Source organism: Convolutriloba macropyga, chromosome 5, assembly GCF_964194025.1.
Source record: "Convolutriloba macropyga chromosome 5, txConMacr16.3, whole genome shotgun sequence".
Taxonomy (NCBI): domain Eukaryota; kingdom Metazoa; phylum Xenacoelomorpha; order Acoela; family Convolutidae; genus Convolutriloba; species Convolutriloba macropyga.
In genome coordinates, this window is record NC_134472.1 from 38,021,195 (window position 1) to 38,046,500 (window position 25,306).

Genomic DNA, 25,306 nt, shown 5'->3' on the forward strand with positions numbered 1-25,306 from the left:
GGTATAAACTGCTTTCACAATTCTCCAACTTCAAATAACTATAATTGTATAAATCGTCCTGATGGTTACAGCCCCGCAACCCTTCTATTACACTTTCTTGTAATCCCACAATTTCTTCATTATTTATTGCTAATGGCACTTTCGGCCAACCATTCTCTCCGACCACCACCCCTCTTCCTTTTTTACGTTTAAATTATTCTTTAATGATTCAACTATTAATACCCCGCCCATCCCGTCTCTACTTCTTTCCATCCGAGACTCCCGATCGTAATACTCGCATCTTATGTCAGTTATTTCACTTACGAAATCTCGCCTGCCGCTTGTCGATGTAAATACGATACGTTTTTTACAAAACGAAAACTTGAAAAAATAATTATTATTGCTAGCTTATTAAATCCTAAGCCACTACTGGTAATTAACGAACCTTTCAGCGTCCAAATCTTGATAGATTAGAATACCCAAAGTTTTGATAAACTAGATCCAATAGTTGCTAAAACATTTGACCTCTTCGCAGGAAACGTCAACAACTTAATCAATAGATTAGTCAATCAATCTGTTCTCAAACTACATTTCCTCCCAAAACTCCATTACTGTCATATCACTGACAAGCCCGGGTAATTACTTCATTAGTTATACCCAGTCACTCTATTACTATAGGGAGATGTCACCACCTGCTTCATTAGAGCTTTGAAATGCAAACTAAACCGGAAGAGACTATATAACAACTGTCACACTAACACAAATCTAATGAACGGCCTCCTACTTTAACGTTACTCAACAAAAAGAAAACGCTCATCACTTCATTCATTCAGTACTAAAATTATTATTCACGCAGTACAAGCAGGAAAAGAGTACACACACCAACCTGACCCCCCATCTTCACGTTCGAGGGAAGCTTACCTGTTCATTAAAATGGGGATTCCAGAAACACCAAAACACCGCACACATGTGCCGATATCAAACGTTTGGCAACACGAGCCAACCAATCTAGATCCCATACGGAAAACCGCCCTGATAGAGCAGATGAGCCCTCTGATGCCAAATCTATGGAGAGTTGTGCGCGGTCAGGAGCAACTATATCTCAACATTCTGCCACGACACAGGGTAATACGAAATTTCTAACTAATTTTCTATTTTTCCTACAAACTTTTACGCCTCTATTCTTCTATTGAATACGTACTACGCCTGTCACGACCAACACGAGCATCATTGCCAAATTCGGAATTAACCCACAACAAAAATCGTTGATCTTCACCATCCACTGCACAAATATGGCTCCGAAAGGGCAAGAAACTCACATAAACTAGGCCAACGCGCAATGTAGTATTCCTGTCACAAAATATAGTAGTCGCGTTCCACAGATCAATTTCTTCACATACATCAGATGAGAAAATGAGAGGACAAATCAGAGCGAACAGAAAGAAAACTTTCAGCATTTTGATCTGGAAAACTATAAAAACTTAGAACAAACCACTATTGCTGCTTTCTATTTATGCTTAACACATTCAGTAAATCCATTTACTTTGAAATCATCACTAACAGAGACCTACTTGGCGCAGCACGCTAAGCAATCCTGTTCATAATTATAAGAGAAAAAGTTTGAAACTCATCGCCTCCGCTTTTTCTAAAGAGCCGTAATATGAAGATGCTAAATCTTGATGGGTTGAAAAACACTTGGAAATTTATACAGCACGCATGCATGTAATATTTTGAAATGTATAAACTAGATTCTGCTATTTCCAGTTCAGTTCCTTGTTGGAATACTTGAGTAAAAACCTGAGGCAGAAAAAGCGTTTTTACCGGACCGGCGCTCGGAACATAACTTAGCAAAAACCGCAATTGAAAGCCTTTAATAGAAAGGAAATTACACCGATAGCTCACTCTTCACTTAATAAAGCACTTAGCACTAGCACCTACAGCGCCTCTTTGAAAAGATAGGAAAAAGGTAAACGCACAAAAGGAGAGAGTTATCATACGGGCTTCCCAGGCTTTTTGTATGCGGAACAAATAACGATCCAAAACAACAATTTTTTGTATCGGGGTACTGAAAGATCAAGAAAGCAAAGCAAAAATTATCAAAACGCCAAGCAAGAATTGAGAACTAGCTGCCTGACAATTTAACTCGTTTCGACAAAATTTTTACATGAGAAACTGTATTCAACACTTATGCGTATGGGAATATTCAACACAAAGTAGTACAGTGACATTTTCCAACAAAATCTGGCAACCTTCAAAACGCATTGATTAGCACCTTGTACTTTTCGAATCCCCATAGTGACTGCTTTAGCACGCATGGTGCAACAAATTGTGAAACGTTCACTAGTTCCAAGGCAGCAGCTGCAAAATCCTTCAGTTTCAAAAGAAGGAACAGCAGGGCCCATTATCTCTAGTTTGCCAATTCCAAAAAAGTCGTACAAAATCGAAGCAATCGACTCATGTGTTATAGTAAAAAAAAAAACTGGCCAGAATGGCTCGAAAAAGCACAATTGAGCATATTGCGAGTCAGTCTGATCCCAATATCACACGGGGTTTAAATTCCGTCATTATGAATGTTTTCAGCACGTTTAAATCCAAAAATTTGGTTATTTCTTAAATTTTTTTACAATGTTAGTCTGTTCTTCGGTTTGGTTTGCTCTCTCTCTCTCTCTCTCTCTCTCTCTCTCTCTCTCTCTCTCTCTCTCTCTCTCTCTCTCTCTCTCTCTCTCTCTCTCTCTCTCTCTCTCTCTCTCTCTCTCTCAGAACAAGGCATGAAAAAGAAACAATATATCTCTCATTGATTTAGACTTTTGTTCATTGGATTTGTCTTAACACTTGTGCGGCATTGACTTTTACATCAAGAATTTACTTCAACAATTTAATTAAATTCTGTTCAATTTAAAAAACCGAGAGTAAGACTATCAAATATGAACAAGGTTTTCATGTCTGCATCTCTGGCTTTATTTTTGAGATATTGTACTCTTTTTTCAGGGTGTCCGTCACAATTTGTAAACAAAGCTGGTAAATATGCGTAATTTCTTCCTTCACAATATTTACGGTTTTTAATTTGTCAATGCCCGCGTTGGAACTTTCTGTGCTTATGTACAGCATAAAGCGAGCCCTATTGCTGAGATATATTTCTGTAAATTGAAATGATTATTTAGTTGATAACTTTGCTGTTGTCGCACAAGTTAGCGAAAAACTTTCATCCGTTTAGTACTACAGGATAATGGCAATGCCGTTGGGGGTAATTAGAAGTAAAAGCCTAAAAAGACATTATCAAAATTGAATCAAAAAGTACTACACATTTCCATAAATAATTCAAACTGATCACACATGGATAACAGGCAGGCAGATTTGGAAATTTAATAGGCACTAAAAATTTGATAGAAATTCTTAGCAGGGGTCGAAGATGATTCATTTGGATTTGAAGTATTGGCATTAGGTTGATTTGGATTATTCGAATTTGATGATGAAATCGTGTTATTAACCAAAGCACCACTGCTGGCTCCATTGACAGAGCTCGAAACGCTATGTCTAACAGCTGGACCAGTTTTAGGACTGAAAGTAGATGACTTCTGCCATGATCTAGGGTTGAACTCAATTGGAGGGCTTAGAATCCCACGTCTAGAGAAGTTCGGGCGGTAGGCAACACGGGCTCTTCTTGTGAACGTGGCAGCTCCTCGACCATTGTAAGAACAGTAGCCACCAAAACTGTTCGAAAAGTTTCTTGGGTATGAATGCCTCGGACCCGAATGAGCGATTCTGGTAAAACCATTTGCCCTTTTAAATATGGAGTTTGATCGTGGAATGTAATTTTGATGACGGTTTGGTTCCTTCGAAGAAGCAGGCACAAAGGCAGGCGACTTCTGGGCATTGCCTGATGTTTTGTGGTTACTTGGAGAATTGCACTGAAAATTGTTTTTACTACAACTATTTGATTGCAGGTTTTTGGACTGCAGTGTCACATTATTCGATCCGCCATCAATGACATCAGATGTTTCCTCATTCAAGTCGCTTACATCTAAGATACCCGAGGATGGTTGCAGCTTGTCAGAACTGAACCCAGCATCATCCTTTCCGACTATGGACTGAACTCTTTCGTTGAGCATTGACGCCAGTGTATTTGGATGTTTGCTTTGGAAAAAGGTCAGTGCCTCGCGGCATGCTTGAACTGCTGCTTGGTTTAAAGATTTCCCAACTCCCACTCCAAACATTTTCCCACCAATGAACACACCAACTCTCTTTAAACCTGTTTGACTGGTGTTTCCCTTGGTTGGACCTAATGCGTGTTTGTTAGCTGGATTTGACGAGTCTCTTTGATTGTGTTCAACTGCAGCCGGATCCGATTCCAGCATTGGCAGAATCCTGTAGGATGGAATAAGAACCAAAGATTTTTCAAGGTCAGCCACGCTCCTTATGGCCAAGAAACAGCAGTGAAGCATTAAATGAGGCGTCAGCCACTTCTGATTTTTGATCAACTTTGGAATTTTCGGGAATAAGCAGATTTTAAATATGCGATGACAAGCTTCCAGACCTTGGTCCAAAAACACGGCGGCTAGAAATGCTTCGAATAAGTCTGCTTTCCGTTTCGTTGTGACCAGATTGCACGATTGATGCTGATTCAGATCAGCACAGAGCTTGTCCAAAGTGAACTCGGACAAGCGGAGCTCTTTTGTAACCTCTTCTTGTACATATCTGCTAACTAGGCTCCCTCTTAATGTACTCAAATGGTTTTCGTGATATACAGGAAAGTGTCGGTAGATAAAGTTTGTGACCAGTAACTTCATAACCGTATCACCCAGAAACTCCATCCTTTCATTGCTAGTTCTGCTGAGAAAGTTGTGGCCCAGAGCGTTTGAGGTCAGCGCTCGCGCTAGCAACGAGATATGTTTGAATTTAATTCCCGTGAGCTCTTCAAGTTCCGTCAGCTTCCGTAAAGTTTCACAATTCGTAATTAAATGACGATCACCGTTTGGGAACTCACGCTGCAATTCGTGCGGCTTCAAATTTTTCCATAGATCACGTTCTCCAGAATTTTGGAAATACATTTGGGAAAAGATCCGGTCAGCCTCTGTGATTCCTGAATCCAAAAATATTGCACCAAGGAATGACTCCAAAATATCTGCGTGCATTTTCTCTCTAGGACCAGGCAGGTTGAAGTACACATCGTGTGATACAACAAGATGCCTATGCAGACCAGCTTTTTTGCTGACCTTGGATAGAAACGTATTAGCGACCAGCGGAATACGGAATAGAGAAAGAATACCCTCTTTGGCTTCGGGCAGCATAAAAAAGAGGTGGGTAGTCACAATCATTTCAAGAACCGCGTCTCCGAGGAATTCAATGCGTTCGTAATTCTCAGTTGTCGGGTAATCAACAATTTCTGCTTCAGAAGTTGGCAATGACTTCATAGTGTTTATCATTGTGAACAAATTGCGCTTGTGTTTGGCTGCTTTCACTTTGCGGTTCATACCTTTTTCAAAAATTGGTACATCGTTCATGTTTTTGCCAACTCTGTACCTCGAAGCTCTTACATGGCTTTTATTTGTTCCATCCATGACATTTTCACTTGCCGTGCTGTGTGTAAATGCCACCTCAAAATGGAGCGGATTTCTTATAACGTAGTCAAACTTCTTGCAGAGACGTTGTAATGCTAAATGTCTTCTGATTTGAAACACAACTCTGGGTAAGAAAACTGCACAATGAGTGATGTCACATTTAAGTCCAGAGAAGAAACAGTTTTCAACTGGAAGATCGCACACGAGGGTTGCACGCTTAGTCTTTTTGTGCTCGTCCATCATTCTTTCCAGTTCCTTCAGCCAGTCTTGGTCGCTGGGATCGTTTCTGAAATGCATAGTTTCCTTGATCTTGGCATGCAACTTCTTCATGTTGAGGAACTTTTTGTCACCGAGGAAGGAAAGAGTGGAAGGTAACAGACTCGTGTGACAAATACGTGGCTTCTCATTATTCTCAAAAGCGATGTTATCAACACGAACACACGTTGGCTTTTTACCAGGATAGTAAACGAGGTAATCTTTCAATGAAGACGCCACTCTACTTCTCAGACTGCTGTCCAAAAGCCGAATGTCGTTCAATTTATTCTGATCGAAGAGTGGGGCGAAACTGGAGATGATATGCCTCAGAATAACATGTGCGGAAAGAACTTCAATTCCACTCTCCGGCAGTTCCCTCTCGAACCGAGGTAGAAAATGAAACTTGCGACAGAGCGGTTCGTCGTTATCGTCCGAACGCTCATCCAGAAGGGAAAAATCGAAAAATTCGAGCAAATTGTGAAAAATGAAATCACTCAGCAAATCGCAGTCACGTACGGAGAAGCTTGTAGGGGGCGGCTCCTCTACAATCTCCAAAGAGTATTGCGTTTGACCTTTAGTGTAGTTTGCAGCAGGAATGTTTTCTAGAGGTTCGTGACTGAACAGTGAATACCCATGAAAGATATAGTCATGGTCGTCGTAATGGATTTTTGTACCTTCAGTGAGGAAAAAGTGGTGTTCAGGGGTCATTTTGATATAGTAATGATACAAAGATGACAGATTATTGCTATCTGGGTCACAATGTTTGTATTTTGGATCATTGTGGAAAACATTATGATGCGGGCCAACTAGCTTATTGTCACCAACACATGTACAAGCAGGTTTGTCACAAAAGTAACCCGCTTCATTTGGATAAATATCATGATGCAAACGTGATCTCTCTTTCCTTCTTAGCTCTACGTAGTCTAGCTTAAGTTTGTCTGAAATTAGCTCATCATCGATCTCAGATTCGTCGATAAAGTTATCAATTTTGGATATCAGAAGTGAACGTCGTACAGGTCCAGACGGAGTACCTTTCATTCGTTTTTTCCTCGAACGGGCAGCTTTGCTGTGATAAGATTCGCCTGGTAAATCTGAAAGCGTCTCGTCACATTTCCCAACAGAAAGTAACGATTCCAGATTTGATTTCCACATTTCGTCTTCAGGTCTGGTGCCAGATCCAGCTACGTTGATTCGAAGTTGCTTCAGCATCACATCCGCATTTTTCTTGTTCTGATTATTTCTGCGGTCTGAGCTCCCACTATGATGACTGCCCAAGTTGAAATCTCCACAATGTTTAAGCATTAAACTAGAAAGTCGCATCATTACTGAGTGGAGATCCCGGTAGAAGTTGGGCGACTCATTGGGAACATTTTCTCTAGAAAGCGTTCGCATCAACACTTCGAACGACTTTTGCAGCTGTTTTAATTTATCAGTGCTCCCTTCGTACATCAGACTTTCATCTGCATTCCAGTACAAATAGTATCCAAATGCATTCGTTGACACGACCAGGCTTCGATCTTGTTCGCGCTTTCGGTACATGTCCAAAGGAATTCGCCACTCATGATTGTTCACCTCGCATTTGAAGCCAAAATAATCAAACGCTACAGGGTCAAAGCTAGACTTTTTAGTGGGCGAACTTTTAGGCTGTAGCGGTTTTGTGCCAAGACTTTTGCCAAGAAACGTTTCATAAGTAATTTCACGAGTGAAGTCAATAGAAACTTCCATTTCGTTTCTTTGAGAAGATGGCGGTGATCGCTGTCTCTTTCTAGATATTGCATTGGTAGAAGTTGCTGGTTGGTCGCGTTGGGAATAGCTTGTTGTGCGTGGTGATTGTGTTTGGAAATGATCAGAGCGATTAATTCTGTTTTCAGAATGATGGCCGGAAACATGAGAGAGATTATTAGAGACAGATGAGGAGTTCAGATTAGCTGAAGATTGAATAGTAGTAGTAGGATTAGCAGATAGATTGGCGGTTGAAAAAGTAGGCGTGATTTGCGCAGCAGCAAACGATTCTGGCACATAGGATGTCAGTTTTGTATTAAAAGTCAGAGGTGCTCGAGGGTTGTTGGGATCCAATACTATAGTGCTGTTCACTTGCGCAACTGGCTTCATATTTGGTATTTGATTTTCACCATGTGGTCCAGCTTCCACCGATTGGTTTGATATCCCAGGTGTTGGCAAACCGGCGCTAAATTGTGGTGCTGCTGGTCCGGGAAACGGTAGCGACTGACTGAGGTGTCCAAAGTTGCCCTGCGGTATCACACTACCAGAGAGGTTTGGCAATCCAGTGGTAGAATTAGGTTGAGGCATCATAGGGTTGGGAATGCTTTGGCTTCCTGGAACGTTAAGAGGTGCAGCTGGTCCTTGTTGTCTGAAAGGCATGTTATTCGAAGGAAAGGGGGTGTAAGGCGGTGGCGCAACTGGCGGTATGTTTGTGGCAGTCAACTGAGGTCGGAATTGAGGTGGGGCACTTGGTATCGGAGCGGGCATAATAGGTGGAGGCGGGTTATGTTGCGCCGTAGGAAGCGGAGGCGGTGGAAGAATCGGAGCAGGCGAAGGGTTTCGCATCAAAAATGGAATAGCGGCTGCTGCATCAGGTGTTGGAGTTCCTGAGTTCAGCGAGGTATTTGGAAAAGGCGGCGCTGGTCCCAGTAGTCCGCCAGGCTGAAGCGCGGGAACCAGCGGCGATGATGATGTATTGTTTTGGCAACCTGAACTCGATGGAGGATTGTAATGTTGTGTGGAGTTAGAAGACGAGGATACGAAACCTGGGGGTGGGAATGGAATCGTGCCATCACTTGGCAACAGGGGTGCAATTGGAGGTGGACCAGCAGGTAGCGCTGGTTGCGCCACCGCTTGAATCATAGGCACGTTTGATGACACAGATGCAACAAGGCATGGTGAAGCGGAAGGCACCGGCATGGGTTGATAGTTTGCAGCAACACTCGGGAAACTTCCCGAAGCACAAGATCTAAATGCTTCTGAGACGGAGGTACCTGGCTCTTCTTTGACGCAAACCACATCTGACTCATTTTCGTCTTTGATAGTAATTGGTACAGAAAATTCCGTGTCGATAGGCAAATTAATGGCTATGGATTCCGGCGATCCCAGATCCATTTCATCGTCGGATTGCGGCTCAATTTTAATTACCTCTTGAATGTCATCTGACTCGCCACGCTTCGATTTCACTTTTCTCTCCTTCTTTGACACACTACTTGTTGATCTTCTATTCTTAGTTTTTCGTTTACTAGGTGCTTGTTCCTCTTCACTAGAAGAACTCGAGCTGCTTTCATCATCTGAGTCTGAATCACCTTCATCCTTAATCGCGTCTCTCAGCATCTGTGCATATTCCTCTAACAAATCCAGCTTATTAAGCTTCACATTTTTGGAACTTTTCTTTTTCTCTACTTTGCCGCTAGTGGCTTTAGTCTTCGAGCTTGCACTGCTATTTTGTTTATTTGTTTTCTTTTTAGGTGGTACAGGCGGCATCACTTGCTTCTGTTGCTTTTTGCTCAAGTCACGCTTCGAATGATTCTCCAAGTCCTTCACGAGCTCTTCGTCATCATTGATAGTTTTCGAGGAACTTGGTTTCTCTGATTTTTTCGGCACGCTCTTCTTTTGATCTTTGTCGACTTTACGCTGCCTGACTTTTTCTCGCAACTCTTCCGCTCTATTTTTGAAGGAATCCTCATTGCCATCTTTATCTTTGGTCACAAAAGCACACTTTGAAAAAACTAACTCTCCGAGGGTTGCATACGTGGCTTTAGTTGTCCTTGGATCTTCAGCATCTGCGCTTGATTCTTCTCCATTCTCTTCTGTACTCGATGAACACACAGAGACACGAGACAATGGAATTTTCTTCGGATATGTTTTGCCAGGTCTACCTTGATTAGGTTTAGCAGCCTGTTTCGTGGGACTCGCTGCTGGGCTTTTGGTTGCAGTCAAGGACTTTTCCGTGAAACCAGGAGATGGCAAGAAAAGGGATCCGTCACTAGCTCCTGGAGACTTGGAACCACTGCACGTTGAGGAGCTAGCGGGTGAAGTACAGACGCTGGAGACGCTGCTACTGTTCTGAGTCTTCTCCGCCGTGCCATTATTTACCTCTGTAACCTCCTTGGGAGATGTTTTCAAGGCCACATTTGTTTCGGAAGAACTGGGCACAGAGTCAGAATTCACAGCACAGTTCCCATCTTCAGATGGCGAGGGGGGATTTTTCGAGCTCATTCTGGGACATAATCTGAAAAGTCAACAGTCTATATACACTCGTGTATAATTGATATAAATGCCAACGATTACAATCTGTAATATAAACAATCACTACAGTAGCGATTGAAAGCTTTTCAATTTATCTGAACTCCAAATTTATTACAATTCCAAGAGAACACAAAAAGCTGTCATGCAACCTTTCATACATTCTTGACATTATATGCGGCAAAAAATAGTTGATATTACACAGCTAACTCTCCTGTACAAATATTCGTTCAACATCTGTATCATTGAGCGATGATCTCCTAAGTTATGCATTTTCCCCATATGATTCACTAACCGACTAAATCATAACATAAACCGGGCGGGGCAATTTAATAAAGGGGCTGTAGCCTACATACTTTTTTCTTTATGGGTGCGAAAACATCTACCGAAGGTACGGTTCTACCCCCGACCTCCCGAGTCGGATTCCTTCACCTCGTCTGAGGTATCAACCACTCGGCTAATAGGTCCTTTTCATCTCTCTAACAATCGGTTTCGTTTGAACAAAAACTTTATTTCGGACTGAGAGCAAATGAAACCACTAAAAATCAAGTGCATAAAAAAGTCACTCGAGAAGTCAAAGATTATTCCAGAAGAAAAGCGCAAAGCGGCCAAGCGCAAAAATTGCAGAAAAATAGACACACACATTTACAATTATTGCTTCTCATTCGAGAGCCATTAACAAGAAGAAGGTACGTGGGCAAAGGAACAAGCAGCTATCCTCCGAAAATAGTGGCTAAGTTCATTTACAATGATCAAAAAGACCGGGTTTGGGCAAGAAATAGACTTCTACGTTCGTACCAAAACCCTTCCAACTTGAAGCCAGTTTTCATTACCGAACGCTTGACTAAGTATGATGTGGAACTGAAGCAAGCTGCTGAGCAACACAACCTCTTTGTATCAACGTACAATTCGCAGCCTTTACTTTATGTTGTTCAAGACGGAAAACGAGTCAGTCAAGTCATCAACTCAACACAGGATATCCTTGAGCTAAAAGATGTTGTGGAGAAGTCCAGAAAAGCTCCCAAGCCACCGTCAGCACACACCCCAATTCAAAACCGACATCCTGCTACTGCGACTAACGATATTGAAACACCAATGCCTTCTCTCGTCAAACCTGCTTTGATACATCCCGGAACCCCGTTGTCACTGAGAATCCCGCCACTGAAAAGAAACCGGACCAACCTATCTCCCGTTGAAGAAAGGAAAGAACTTAGAGACATACTACAAGAAATGAAGGCACGGATAAGTGAGTGATGCGCTAGTGGACTACGTGAAAGGCTTGCTATCGGAAACCCCCAATGCTAAATACCAGTCAAGAGAACATGAGACATTTCGGATCGAAGAAACAAGTGACTCATTTGACAGAGGCGAGACAATCATTGAAGAGGACTGAGTTTGCCGTCCATTTTAATATAAGATCTCTTCGCAAACATTATGATGAACTTTGTTTATTTGTAACGAATTGTGAATATCCGCCTTTAGCAATTGTTCTAAGTGAGACATGGCTCTCGGATGTTGTTGATGATACTGAACACTTCGCCATTGATGGGTACCATAAGCTAATAAATGAAAACAGGGAAGGCAGAGGCGGAGGCGTAGGCCTATACTTGAGGAATGAGCTCACAATTGTAAAGAAGCTGGACTTGACCAGTCAGGCATTCGAATGCCTCCTAGTTGAGTGCAAGGCAGGGAGCACTTCGGTGGGTTTTGGTGCCTACTACCGACCACCTCAAACTAACGTTCCGTCTTTTGTGGACGAGTTCGATTTGTTGCTGGAGCAGCTGGGAGACAGAAAGTGGCTTCTTATGGGTGACAGCAATCTTGATCTCTTAAAAACTGGACCATCTCAAACTGCTTTTTCTATCGCCATTTCCTCCAATGGGTTCTCACAACTGATATACCAACATACTCGGGTAACTGAGACATCAAAGTCGTGCCTGGATCACATTGTCACCAATTTCTGCGATTACCATTCCCCGTCGATTTTCCATTTCACAATCACTAATCATTATCCTATATCCGTTTCATTTTCTATTGTGCTAGCTGCTAGTTATAATAGAAAAATGTCCCGGAATTTCAAATGTTTTGCCAATCAAAACGTGGTATGTACTTTTCTATCAGCTCTTGACAGTGATCTCGAGAATACCGTAGACGTGTCGCTCGATTGTTCCTTTGATGTCCTCATCAACATGATCAACTGTCAGCTTGATAGGTTCGCTCCCTGCCAGGTGTCAGTGCCAAAAAAGAAAAAGAACTGGGTACGCTCCAAGGAGTTGAGAAATGCTATTCGAAAGCGCGATAAGTTTTTTAGGAAATTAATTCTGTCTCCCAGCGAAGAACTTCGAACTAAATACTGCCAGATAAGGAATAAGGTGACTACTTTAATGAGATCTAAAAAGAAAGAGTTCTACACCAAACGAGTATCACAAGCACTTAATAGTCCGAGTAAATTATTTCCCCTCTTCAATAGCTTACTCGGTAAAAATGTGAAGCCCTCCAATCCTGTCAAACTTTGTAAAGATGGGAAGCTTGTTGACGATCCTCTTCAAGTTTCTGAAGTGTTGAATGAGTATTTTGTGAGCATTGGACCATCTCTTTCTGCTAACTTCAGTGACTGTGATCAAGATGATGTTTTAGAACCATCCTTTTCTGCCTGGCTGCGCCCCACGAATGCTGAAGAAATAAGTCAGATCGTTATGAGTTTATCTGATTCCAAAGGTGTAGGTTGTGATGGCATTAATAATAAGTCATTAAAAATCGTCTTACCTGTTATCCTTGATTGTTTAGTCATAATGATCAATGGATGTTTAAAGAATGGTCTTTTTCCAAGCTCACTGAAAAAAGCTTAAGTTGTTCCGCTGCCAAAAAGCGGAAGTTCGGACGAAATTGACAATTTTAGACCGATATCGGTTTTAACTGGTCTAAGTAAAGTGCTTGAGAAAATAATCTATGCTAGGCTAATGGATCATCTAATAATGAACGATTTGCTATACAGTAAACAGTTTGGTTTTAGACCTAAGTTTTCCTGCGTAGATGCTATTGCTGAATTAACAGAGAATATAAAATCTTCATCCAGCTTGAAGTTGTTCGCTTGTATTTTCCTAGATTTAAAAAAAGCGTTTGACACTGTTGATCACAAAATATTAATTAGAAAGCTGCAACTTTTGGTATTCGAGGTCCTTTTAAAGCGATCCTTGAAAGTTTTCTAAGTCAAAGAGTACAATGTGTTTCTCATACCGGTGTCATGTCATCCTATAAAACCCTGGAATGTGGAGTGCCACAAGGGTCCGTTTTGGGTCCGTTGTTGTTCTTGCTGTACATTAATGATATGCATTCAATTTGCAAGCATAGCTCAGTTCTGCATTATGCAGATGATACATCAATATCTTTCGAGCTGAAAACATCATCCGCAACTAGTTGCCTTCAAGAAGATCTTGATGCAGTTTCAAGCTGGCTAGCAAAAAATAAGTTAACCATAAACAGCTCCAAATCAGAATTGTTACTATTTAGGCAGAATAAAGTAGGTTCTCTACGTATCAATGGCGAAGTGTTGAATGTAGTTAAATGTTCTAAAAACCTCGGAGTTCAGATTGAAAATAGCCTAACTTTTGAAAAACATATAGACGTTGTATGTAAAAAGGTTTCAAAACTAGTAGGATTAGTCAGCCGACTGAGATACTTTCTACCGAAACACGTTCTTCTAAAGTTTTATGATTACTATATTAAACCAAAAATACAATATGGCTGCCTGGTATATGGTTGCAGCAGCAAAGTTAAACTTAATAGAATTAAGTTTTTTGCAAAAGTTTTTGAGACTGATAAACTTCAAAAGGACATTTGATTCCGCTGAGGATTTGTTTTGCCAAGAAGGCGTTCTCGGTGTCTTCAAGCTTCATATTTATGATTTACTTAAATTTGTGCTAAGATCTAAAAATGGATACTGTCCATATATTTTTAAGGATTATTTTAATTGCTGCAGCATAAGCAGAAGTACGCGCGCATCAGCAGCTGGTGTTTTAAAGTCTTTCAGAGCTAAGAACTCGCTCCAAAAAAACTCTTTAAAGTGTAGAGGTGGAAAGTTGTATAACGTTTTGCTCTCTTTTGGCTTAAATGTAGATAAGCCTATGACAACATCGCAAATAGACGTTTTTGTTCATAATTTTAAAGATAATATTCTACTCTTCGATACACAACTTGTGGATTTAGTTTTCAAATAGTTTTAAAATTTTTGTAACTTCCTTAATATAAACCCTACAGTCTCATAAAGTGTATTGCTTTTGTTTTTGAGTTGGTGCAACCTCTGGCTTGTGCGGGGTGTCTTTCAGTGCTCAAAGGTGTGGAACTGAACCTCTCTTCACGAGGTGGCCTTAATTGAGCACTCGAAAGTCATTCTAATCATTTCAGAATGTACTTAGACTCTCAAGTCGGCAGCGCTGTGAGGCGCCCTGCATGCCGTCGGGGGTTGCACCAATATATAAGTTATATAAGGTAGTATCTACTTAAATTTTTATTTGACGGTTTTAAATTGAATCTGAACTCCGCAATTCATTGTATTTATCGTGTCTTTATTTGTTTCCTTGTCTTTGTTTGATTTCATACTTCTTGGGGCAGCTGCTAGATGAGCTTTCCCGCTCTTCAGCTGTCCTCTTCAGGTACCATTTGATGCCTGAAGGAACAAATTAATTTAATAATTTAATAATTTAATAAGGTTTATTATTAGACCATACATGCACTACACTGATAGCGCTATAAAATAAGCAAAGTAGAAACCTTTCGCAGATTTGTCTGTCTATCAAAGACACTTTCGAACCATGGAAACGTTAACAAAAAATAATGAATGTCGAGTGCTATGAACCCAGTACTGTATGAACTTGGCTCAGTTGTATTTTTTAGGAGAGGGAAAAAATTAATACAATAGACCATGTCGGAAGTATTGCTATTAAGCACTGGCGGCTTTTCGATTCTTCATTATGGGATTAGCTTCAGTCGTGGGTTTAGCTTCCTGAGGGGCTTCAAATGACGTTATATGTTAAAATATTTATAGACCACTGATAACGTTAAAAAAAAAAAAAATTTAGTTGTTGTTTTTTGGCGTTTCTTAGTAAACTGCAGGCAATTCAGCAAATTTAACAATTCAGCTTCTCAAAAAGGTAAATGGGAGCACAAATTGAATCCACAAAATTCAAGAAAAGAGCGGCCAAAAGCCCAATCGAAAACTCCAACCGGTTCAAGATTTATTCTGTTTCAGTCCCCAAGCTTAAGGGGCTATAACTTTTATGTCGCCAGGCGCATGTCCTATTTTTCATATAGTAACGTGCTATATAACAACAAATAAACTTCAATGCGGTGCATTAAAACACTGGGGAGACAGAATAGATCCAAATTTTTACATAAAAAATTACTCAAAAAAGCGAAAATACTGCAGGTTCAAATCAAACTGAGATGGAATTTTGAACTTGCTTTTAAAGAACTTGTCACCAAAAATTCCCCGCAAAAAACAATAACAAATCACATAACAAATAACCACGAATTAGCAAAGGGTTATAATTCTCCGTCTCAAACGGATTAACAACAATCGCAAAACAGCACAAAAACACAATTTGAAAACAAATTTCAGACACAATATACGGTAGTTGCGGTGAAGAGACAAAACAGTCCAGAATAGCAAAATATTCCGAGACAAAACAGTCCCAACAAAGTAGACAAAACTGTCCCAGACAAAAAAGTTCGAACTAAATATAGAGTTAAACAATCACACCAACCAAAGAAACCACTTAAGTTATTCATATTGCTGTATTTCATCGAACAATTATTAAGCTAATTAATGAGAACATAGTTTTTTGCCAAATAATGAATTTTGAAACAATTTCTTGGTTTAATGCCACTTCATATCAATTAAGAACAATGCTATTCAGAAGCTTAACTCATAGATTATGTTTGTTAATTTTTCGCAGATTAAATTTAGAATTGTTTTCATATTCATTCAGGATTATTTTTTCTGTAATTGTTTTGTCTGCTTTTATTGGGCTATTTTTTCTGGGACTGTTCTGTCTAGAAGAATTTTGCAATTTGGGAGTTTTGTGCGGACACGGGTCGTTGCAATTATTTTTCAACGATATTTTGAGATTTTATAAAATGTGGACATGTATACGAAAACTGAAACAAAACCAGCTATAGTCGGACAAATTGCTCTCGAATGACAGGCGGGGCAATTTAATTCAGAGTGGGCTGCAGAAACGAAGAAAAGTTCTTTATGGGTGCAAAAATTTCCTACTATGAAGGGATTCGACTCCACGACATCCTAGACTGAGGCCTCTACTAAACTTTGAGGCCAAAAAACACGCGTAGCTTACAATAACTTGTGTTAATTTAGTACTTAAAGAGCAACTTAGATCAAACAAAACTCAATGAAGTCATATGTGAAAGAGTAATTCAAGGAGCAAAATAGAAAAAATTGAAAATGGTCAAGCCGAAGTTTTGCATAAAGAAAAGACACACATTTCACAAAAATCGATTCAAACTTCGTTCGAGAGCAATTAAAAAACTTTGATTTTAATTGACCACACTTTGTTCTCAAACTTGATCATTTGCAAGATTTTGATTGTCACAGGAAACTGCTCGAAAAAAGCCATAATATTCACCAATAACTACATACCAATGTTTCCTTTTCAAACTCTGTTTCCAATTTTGAGAGACCTTACTATCCACTTCAAGAAATATGGGGCCAATCTTCTCCAAACGCGTTGAAAGTAAAGTACTTCAATCTTAAATTTTGAGCACATTTTTAATTAGAATTTAAGCAAAATTTTGACCTATTCCGCTATCTAAACAAGACATCTACATGTTGGTTGAACTTTTTATGCTAATCCTTCAATTTCGTTTTAGTTTTGAGAATACTTAAAACTTCTGAATTTTTCAATGACTATGTTTATTTATTCGTCTATGGAAAGAGCGTTTTAAACAAAATGATCAATTGCTGCAACCGAAAAACAGATATTAGTGAACTTCTTATATTCAACAAGTATAAGAACAATAGTCGACGAATATCTTGATACCATAGTCGGTTAACAATAGTCGACGAATATCTTGATACCACTGATGTAACGCAGTGGCGACATGCCAGTGGTGTCATCAACCCAGCTGATAATGGAACAATGTATTTCAATGTACAATTTTAAGAACAGCGAGTGGTTCACTGGTCCGGCTTGGTTGTGTAAACCAGTAGATCATTGGATAAAAACTTAAATCTCAGAATAGCGCAAGATGAAGAAACTGTCTGATACAGGTTTCTCAAGATCATCGAATCATCAGCAAAGTGTTTTCCCTTGTGACAGGTTCAGTCAATTCAACCGCCTCGTGAACACATTTGCGAAAAATCAAAGCTTCCAGGAGGAAAAGGAGGTGAGTTCTAAACAAGTTGAAGAGTTAGCTAACTTGATTGTGTTCCGCAAAGCTCAGAGGGAGCAGTTCTTGAAGAAAATGAAAGCAAACGAGCAGTCCAAACAGTTGCCAAGAAAACAGCAGACTACTTCAGTTTGCACCATTTGTAGATGCGAACGGTTTGTTGCGAGCGTCAGGCCAATTGCCCAGAAGCAAGCTGTATAGGGTCTGAAGCATCGAATCCTTCTCCATTGCAAGAAACATCCAGCTGTTCAGATGCTTTTTCGGACACAAGAGGCCGGCCGATCCACGAGGGCACTGACTATGTCTGGAGCAATATCCAGCAGCAAGCGTGGATAATTGGCATACGAAACGCATTGCGGCCAATTCGAGCGAAAGGCCTTGTTTGCAACGTGACCTTAGCTTCTTGTCTTAATGCTATAACTCAATAGATAGCTTGACGGGGCAAGCCCTAGTCAATTACAAGTGAAAATGGAATCAACTGGGGTGCAGATCGAGAGCTTTAAGAAACCAATGAATGGGACCAAGAGTATGTAGAAAGTCATTAAACACAAGGGATCAAATGGACTTCTAATTGTCCTTCACTGGCTCCATTTGGAGGGATGTGGAAACGCTTGGCGAGATGAAAGAGAGCCATGAACGCGATATAAGGCTCAAGACCATTCAGAGAAGAGGTATTGTTTACATGTTTGGTTGAGCACATACTAAATGGCAGACCACTGACTCCAAAGAGTTCACATATGAAGGACCTGGAAGCACTCAGCCCGATCTGTTTTCTGCTTGTTCGAAAGAGTGTCAACCTACACTTTCATCTTGCAGCACGGGAGCATGTGGACCATCGAAAAGCATTTAATATCAAGCATATGCGGTCCTTATTTGGAACAAGTTTCTCTTTTGCCAAATTCTCGTAAAAGTTGGATTGGCAATCCAGAAATCCCCGTAGTTGATGGCCGGGTTTGGCTCATAGCGGAGAGTGGCCAGCGAGGACACTCCGCTCTTGGCCGAATCCTTGGAACAGTTAACGGTTGAGACGGCATAGCGCGATAAAACCAAGACTCAAACGAAAGATGGCGTGTACCAGAGGTCAATGATGAAACTTGCACGCGTTCTGCCAACCAACAAAGATGTTATTTAGCCGGAAAATAGGGCCGGCGATATTCAAGCTGCAGCCTATCCAATGAACCCTCAGACGTAGTCGAAAAATGCTTAAAATACTCCAATTTCATAAGAGGCCATGAAGACATAGTTTAATGATTAGTCTCTAAGCAAAACCATTCTATGATTGTTAGTTAATCATTTAACAACAGCGAATGTAAAATCATTTTCCTGCGCTAGTATTGGTCTTTAATGGATATAAAAGTTTTTGACCTCTAAACTAAAGCATGTAATAGGTAAACATGTGCTTCCTGTGATCTGTAACCTAATCAATGAAATTTTTTCTTGTAAACTTTTTCTGGTAACTTTCGAACGCTAAAACTTTGTGAAGCTGAAACTAGTCAACCTCAGTTGTTGTGAATTGAAAAAAAAGAGTGGCGAGCAGAGAAACTTTTTCTCAAATATTCATCAAAGAGCACAAAAATTCAGAAATGCTTGAAGTTTTTAAAAGTTTCAGCGGTTGCAGAACATTGTTCAAGGAAGTTGCCATCTTACCCTAGTCAAGACAACTTGAAACTTAAAATGACAATAATCGACCAAGTCTCGGGACGTTTTCGAGCTCACCATCGAAATAAGTGAAAACAGGGTTTTTCGAGTGTAAAACCCGTTTTACTTATCGGAACTCAATTAGTTGAACCAGGCAGCATTTCTATGTAAGTTGAGCATAATTCTTGTCCTTATAGTTACATTAGTAAGCATTTTGCGAACCTATCGAATATGTATGAAAACATGTGAAAACGATCCACTTGTGCTTAATCCGGTTTTAATCCGACACAGGAGTTGATACGAAAATTTTGCTGCTAACATCAATCGTGCCATTAGTTGAACTTGACAGCCAAATAATTTCAACCGATTACAACAAATTTGTGATTCTTAGCCTGGAATCAAAATTTGGTCAGTTAAAAGTACAACCAAATTCAGCTGCGCCAAGTAATTTGAATAAGCTAGCGATACAGTTTCCAGCAGTGGATTACTGAAGTTTTACACTCCGCCAAAAGGTATTATCAGAACATTTTAACTAGTAGGCTTAAAGTTGCTGCGACTTTAGTTGGAGTTTGTAATAGACAAAACAAAATATCGATTCAGGCGAGGTTCTTGAGAAAATATAAAGATTCTCGATAATCAAAACCATTCTGCCACTGAACGAATTAGTGGTACAAAACCAGCTTTTGGAACCAACCAACAGTTGGCAGCCGTAACACTTGGTCCACCGACTCGGCCTGCGGAGGGTCAATCTACTGTTCAGAAGAATCAGAAATCAGCAGTAACTCCCGAACATTTAAGACAAAATTTATTAGACTAATAACCGCCATTTACATCCTAAAACAGTCTCAGCAACGACAGTGTCAGTGAATCGCATACTAAGAGACAGGTGAGGCGTAAGGCTCTCAGACAGCTGCTTGGCGACTAAATCCCCTCGGAGCACTATCTGTTTATCCCGCTTAAGGACGAAAAGTCAAATGAGTCATTTATAATACATTTAAATCTGAAAAATCAATGAAAAAGCTTTTCTTAGCTCGTGTGAGTGCAAGATGTTCACGATCAATAGTGCGTAGGTCTGTAATACTCGAGTCCAACCTGAAAAGTCTGTCGAAAAATATGCGATTCTAATTGTTTGATTGCCGTAAAAACGCGTATATCACGCTCGATAAGTTGATAGCATATTGGCAAAAACTTTGATAGTTTTAACAGGGAGGAGTCTTCATTGCAATAAATGCGCCAACGCAGGCCATGTATATTGAGTCGTTCTACCATATCAGAAACTCGATGATATATAAGAATAAGGTTTACAAAACCAAAATGATTAATTTATGAAAGCAACGTTGAGTGATCCAAAGAGTCAATAGCTTTGCTGAAATCTTAATAAAAAACGACCCTCTCGACGTTTCAGTCGTAACTCAAATATAGCTCACGCAAAAATGTGAGCAATTGTGTAACTGCTGAATGCTTTGCATGAAATCCATGTTGTCTGGGATAAAACATATCTTTTGTCTTTGGGCAAATAAACAACAACAAATTTTTCTCTAAAATTAAAGAGAATCTGGGAAGTATTGAAATTGGTTCATAAATTGTGACGTCTGCTCGAGGTTTTTTTTGTAAAAGGGTAATATATAAAAATTTCCAATATTCGGGCTAACTTTGCGAACTAATAACATATTTGAAAACAAGATGAGTGAACGATGCTGATAAAAGAGCTGCTTTACTTAATATAGTAGGCGGTGTATCATCAAATGCAGGAATCGAGCGACTTGGGACACGCAAAAGGTTGAATTGAACATCACATAATTTGATCTCTCAGGCAAAGTCAGTCAATCGTATTAGTCTTAGGTTAAAAAATTATTGAAATTGTTGAAGGAATTAGATTTCACTGAGCCTTCTGAAGAAAACTCATTTTTATAGAAAATTTCTTTAGGTAATCAACCTCTACCATTTAAATATCTCAACAAAGCAAGGGCTTCATTTGTATTATACTTCTGTACACTGTTCAACAGGACTTGATTGTCCATGTCAACAAGAATCATTAGTTCTTTTTCGAGGCATTCAACATTATTCTTTTGAGGATTCCGAGCTGCATTAAGTATATTTAAACAATGCCTTGTCTGTGAGCGGTAATAGAAGAGCTTCTATGCGCTTTCCCGGTTTTTTATTGAGACTTAGCACAAATTACTTTGTGATTGAACTTTGAAAGAAAGTCAGGGTGCAAGCTGAGGCACTCCTGAACAAAAGATCGTGACATTGTTAGAATTGACGAACAATCATTATCGTTAAAAACTGATCGTATAATCATTCACATTTGCATAATGGTAATCCAAATCATCATTTGTTAAACTTTAACCGACTAATATCGGAATAAAGGCTCTTGAACGGCAGGTGAGGCAATTTAATTCATGGGCTGCAGCCTAGATAAATTTATCTTTACGGGTGCAAAAATGATTAACACCGCCACCATTCGACCATGGACCTCCCGATGCTTAATCAGAACCACTGTCCACTCGACTATCTGTCCCTTCGTGTTGCAATCAATTTTATTTTAGCAACAAGATATACTTCGGAGTGAGAGCAAAAGCTATAACTCAAAAATGAAGAACAATAGCGTGAAAAAGTCACTAGAGAAGTCAAAGAATGTTCTAGAAGAAAAGTGCAAAAACAGTCATGCAAAAAATTTGCATAAAAAAGACCAACACGTTTACACTAATTGCTACGAAATTCGTTCGGGAGCAATTAAAAAGAATAGGATAATGATCGGACCACAATCGCTTTAAGCAATATTTTAGTCCCATTTGTCGAGGTGGGAGCAAAAAATTAGATCCAAAATACTCTCTAGCTTATGAGTAGGCAAATCTACAATTTGTGAGAGCAATAGTCGTTGCATAAAAATTCTAACGAATTTTGCTCATTAGAATGAGCCAACAAATCGCATTAAAAAAGACCACATGACTAAAATAATTGCTTGGAAAAGTTCATTTGATTGTGAGAGCAATTAAAAAGAGGCATTTACAAAAATTGCTTCAAACTTCGTTCCAGAGCAACTAAAAAATCTTAAGTAAAACAATAAAATCTTGCATAAAAAGACAAACAGAACCCAAATAATTGCTGCAAATCTGATTCGAGAGCAATTGCAAGTTATCGAAACAATTAACCGCAAAACATCGGATTTTTTTGAATCATCATTGATGATTTATTTGCTGCATGCTTAAGAACGAAAATAATCTGTTTCTTTTCAAATGTCTGACTAATTTTTGTTGGCTTGCCAAATTTGGCCCAATACCAGCAATTATAATTTGGGATCACTCAGGTGAGAACATTACGAGCACACCTCTACCACCAAATAATTAGCTACTCCATTTGATTAAAGCACTAGATAAAAAAATGCGAAATCGCACACCGCAATACATTGCGCGCATGATGACTTCGCAAATATTAGTTCTTTCAACTCATTTCAATGCAAAATCAAACTTTTCTATGCCCCTTGTATGGTTAGCGTTAAAACCATACATGCACTTTTCTCTCCTGTTTTTTTAATGGTGGTCAATCTGGACATGTCGAAAACTTTGAACTTGAAAAATCAAAGAAACCAGATTCAAATTCAAGATAGTAACTCACTCGCCTACTCAAACTTGTGGCTGAATACCATAGTTGTTAGATAGTGATAAATTATATATCTGAAGTGTACAAATCACTCAAGGAACAATGAAACACGGTTCATTAGTCAGTATGTCAAGACCCAAATCGAGTTAAATTGACACACGTCATAGACTGTTCATTGGCAAAATTTTACATCAATCAGACTCAAACTCATCAAGTACGGCTAACAAGAAATTTCTAATAATTCGAACATAAATGAAGTTTTGCTACGCTCATTGGGTGTTCATAAATCACACTTTGAGTTAGCCGTACATACAAGGAGTACAGACAAAACTATTTAACCATAATTGCACCAAAAAGGGTAAAACATAACCGACTAACGTCGGGCGAATTGCTCTCAAACGACCGGCGAGCGGTTGGCTTCGTCAGTAGCTAGGCATGTTTTAGTGAGGCTAGCTTTAGATTAATTGAAGGGGTGTAAGTGAGCGCAGCGGGGTGTTGATGGGGTGGCAACAGTGGGGGGGGGGTCAATCTCAAAGAACCGCCCTTCGCACCATAAGATTAAGTCTCCGAAAAAGATTCTGTGAATCGCATACTTGAAGATTAGTGAGCTCAAAGGCTCTAAGAGAACTTAAGGCCCGCTGGGCGCTACCTGTTTATCCCGTTTTTGAGGACCAAAAGTCAACTGCATCAAACGAAAAATTGGTCAAGCGAAAAATCGCATAAAAAAGACCGACATGACTAATATAATTGCTACAAACTTCGTTTGAGAGCAATTAATAATAAACACGCGCGCCCAGATTTATTAAAGCTCAAATATTAACCTAGCACCTTGATACAAACACTATCAAAATATATTTTATTACACTTTGCTTAGAGATTTTCCGGGTTGTCTATAACTGGAACTTCTGCCTTAGGAATTCGTCGATACTATCGGTGTCCCACTTCTCTATGTTCATTTCATCCACCACGCTCCCACTCTCGTCCAACAACTTCAGCACAGGCATCTTTCCCCTCAGATACTGTCAACATTTTCAAATCAAAACGCATAAAGTCCCAGAAATTTTGTTTGAGCCAGTCATGCTTTGCCAATGAAACTTTACCAAATAGAAAAGAAACGATTTTTTCCGGCTAACCAGTAAAAATCTTAGAAATCAGACTGCAGGTTACCTATTCGAGATTGCCGTTTCAATCGTCAACAAAGAATCGATACAGAAATCCCGGGAAGATTGTCATGCAGAGTCAATTTTAAAATCTGTTCAAAGCTATCAACATCTCGGAAGAAAAATTGATTCATAATTTATATATGAAAGGAGTGAGAGTTCTATCCTAAGCGAAACAGCTAGCTTTGTTCGATCTCTATGCCTTGTTACAGATTATAGACTGTAGCAGATCAAAGAAATTTAGCTCAATTCATTAGCTATCTCACATTGTACGCAGTCAATAAAACATACTGCGAAAGAAACTGCACAACAACTCGAGTATCAAAGTATTTTATTTCCATGGAAGGTATTGCGACTAACAAATTAATCATCATTTAGAAATGAGCGCAATCAAGTTAAATTAAAATTTTATATGAGCAAACACCATACGCAAAAAATCCGTCAATAATCTAATGCGTGAAAAAGTATCCAAAAAGTCAGCCAAATTTGTTAGACAAGAAAATGACTGAAAAAGACTGCTAAGGTTGAGAGACGCCAAGTAGCTGCTCCTTGCTTTACTTGACAGCTTTCAGTAGCTTTCATTGTGGGGTTTGACACGAGGGGGGTTGACTCGTGGGGTTTGACACGAGTGCAGTTTGGTTTATCGTATTTTATACATAATTTAGCTTTCATGTGTTGTTTTATAATATTTTAAAATTTTAGTTAACAAATTATTTGCCCAATTATTCACAATATACCAATACCAAGAACCGCCAAGTAGAATATATTAATTACATTGAAGTGAAATTACATCACATGTGTAAAATTAAACAGCGCCTCTAACCTTGACTTTGACCTGGGGAATGGCGTCCAGCTTTGTCTTTATAAAGGCTGAAACATAACAATAATAAACACGTGTTTTCAACTTCGATTATACTGGTTGCTAATAAATTTCTCACCGTCCAGCTGGGGGAACTTGGGCAATTTTCAGTTGCATACTTCAATGACACCGCTATGGTACTCCTGAAAAAAGAATCTTAGATAACCTAAAAAAAAACAAGAATTGATTTCGACTCCAATTCAGGCTCTTTAATAGCTGGCCTGCCAAGGATATCATGTTTCACATAAAATTGCAGTTCGGAATAAATTAGAAGCCACCAAAACTACTTATGAAATACAGGGATTTTATAACAAATTGCAAGTTGCCACAGAATTCAAGGCACTGTCGTTTACAAGCTACTCAAAACTGGAGTTAACCAACTAACATTTGCGATTGAGTCGCCATGACAACAATCAAGGCAACCTTCCTTTAAAGATGACAATCCAAACTTTCCCAAGTCACCGCATGAGCCGCAATGTAGAGATTCTGGTAGAAAACCAGAACTCACGCACTCAGATTTGTTGGAAAGTTCCTCCGCAGTCTAAAACATCACATTTGAGTACAATAGTCAGTCCAACAGCAAGTCGTCAAGCTCAACA

At 39.5% G+C, this 25,306-nt stretch overlaps 1 protein-coding gene across 1 annotated transcript; it reads right to left on the minus strand.

The window, feature by feature from the left end:
• Positions 1-2,748: 2,748 nt before the first annotated feature.
• LOC142339378 (uncharacterized) lies at positions 2,749-10,151 on the minus strand. The gene has a single exon (XM_075389387.1). It carries the CDS (start codon positions 10,014-10,016, stop codon positions 3,342-3,344), a length of 6,675 nt encoding a protein of 2,224 aa, XP_075245502.1. The 5' UTR covers positions 10,017-10,151; the 3' UTR covers positions 2,749-3,341.
• Between the last annotated feature and the right edge of the window lie 15,155 nt (positions 10,152-25,306).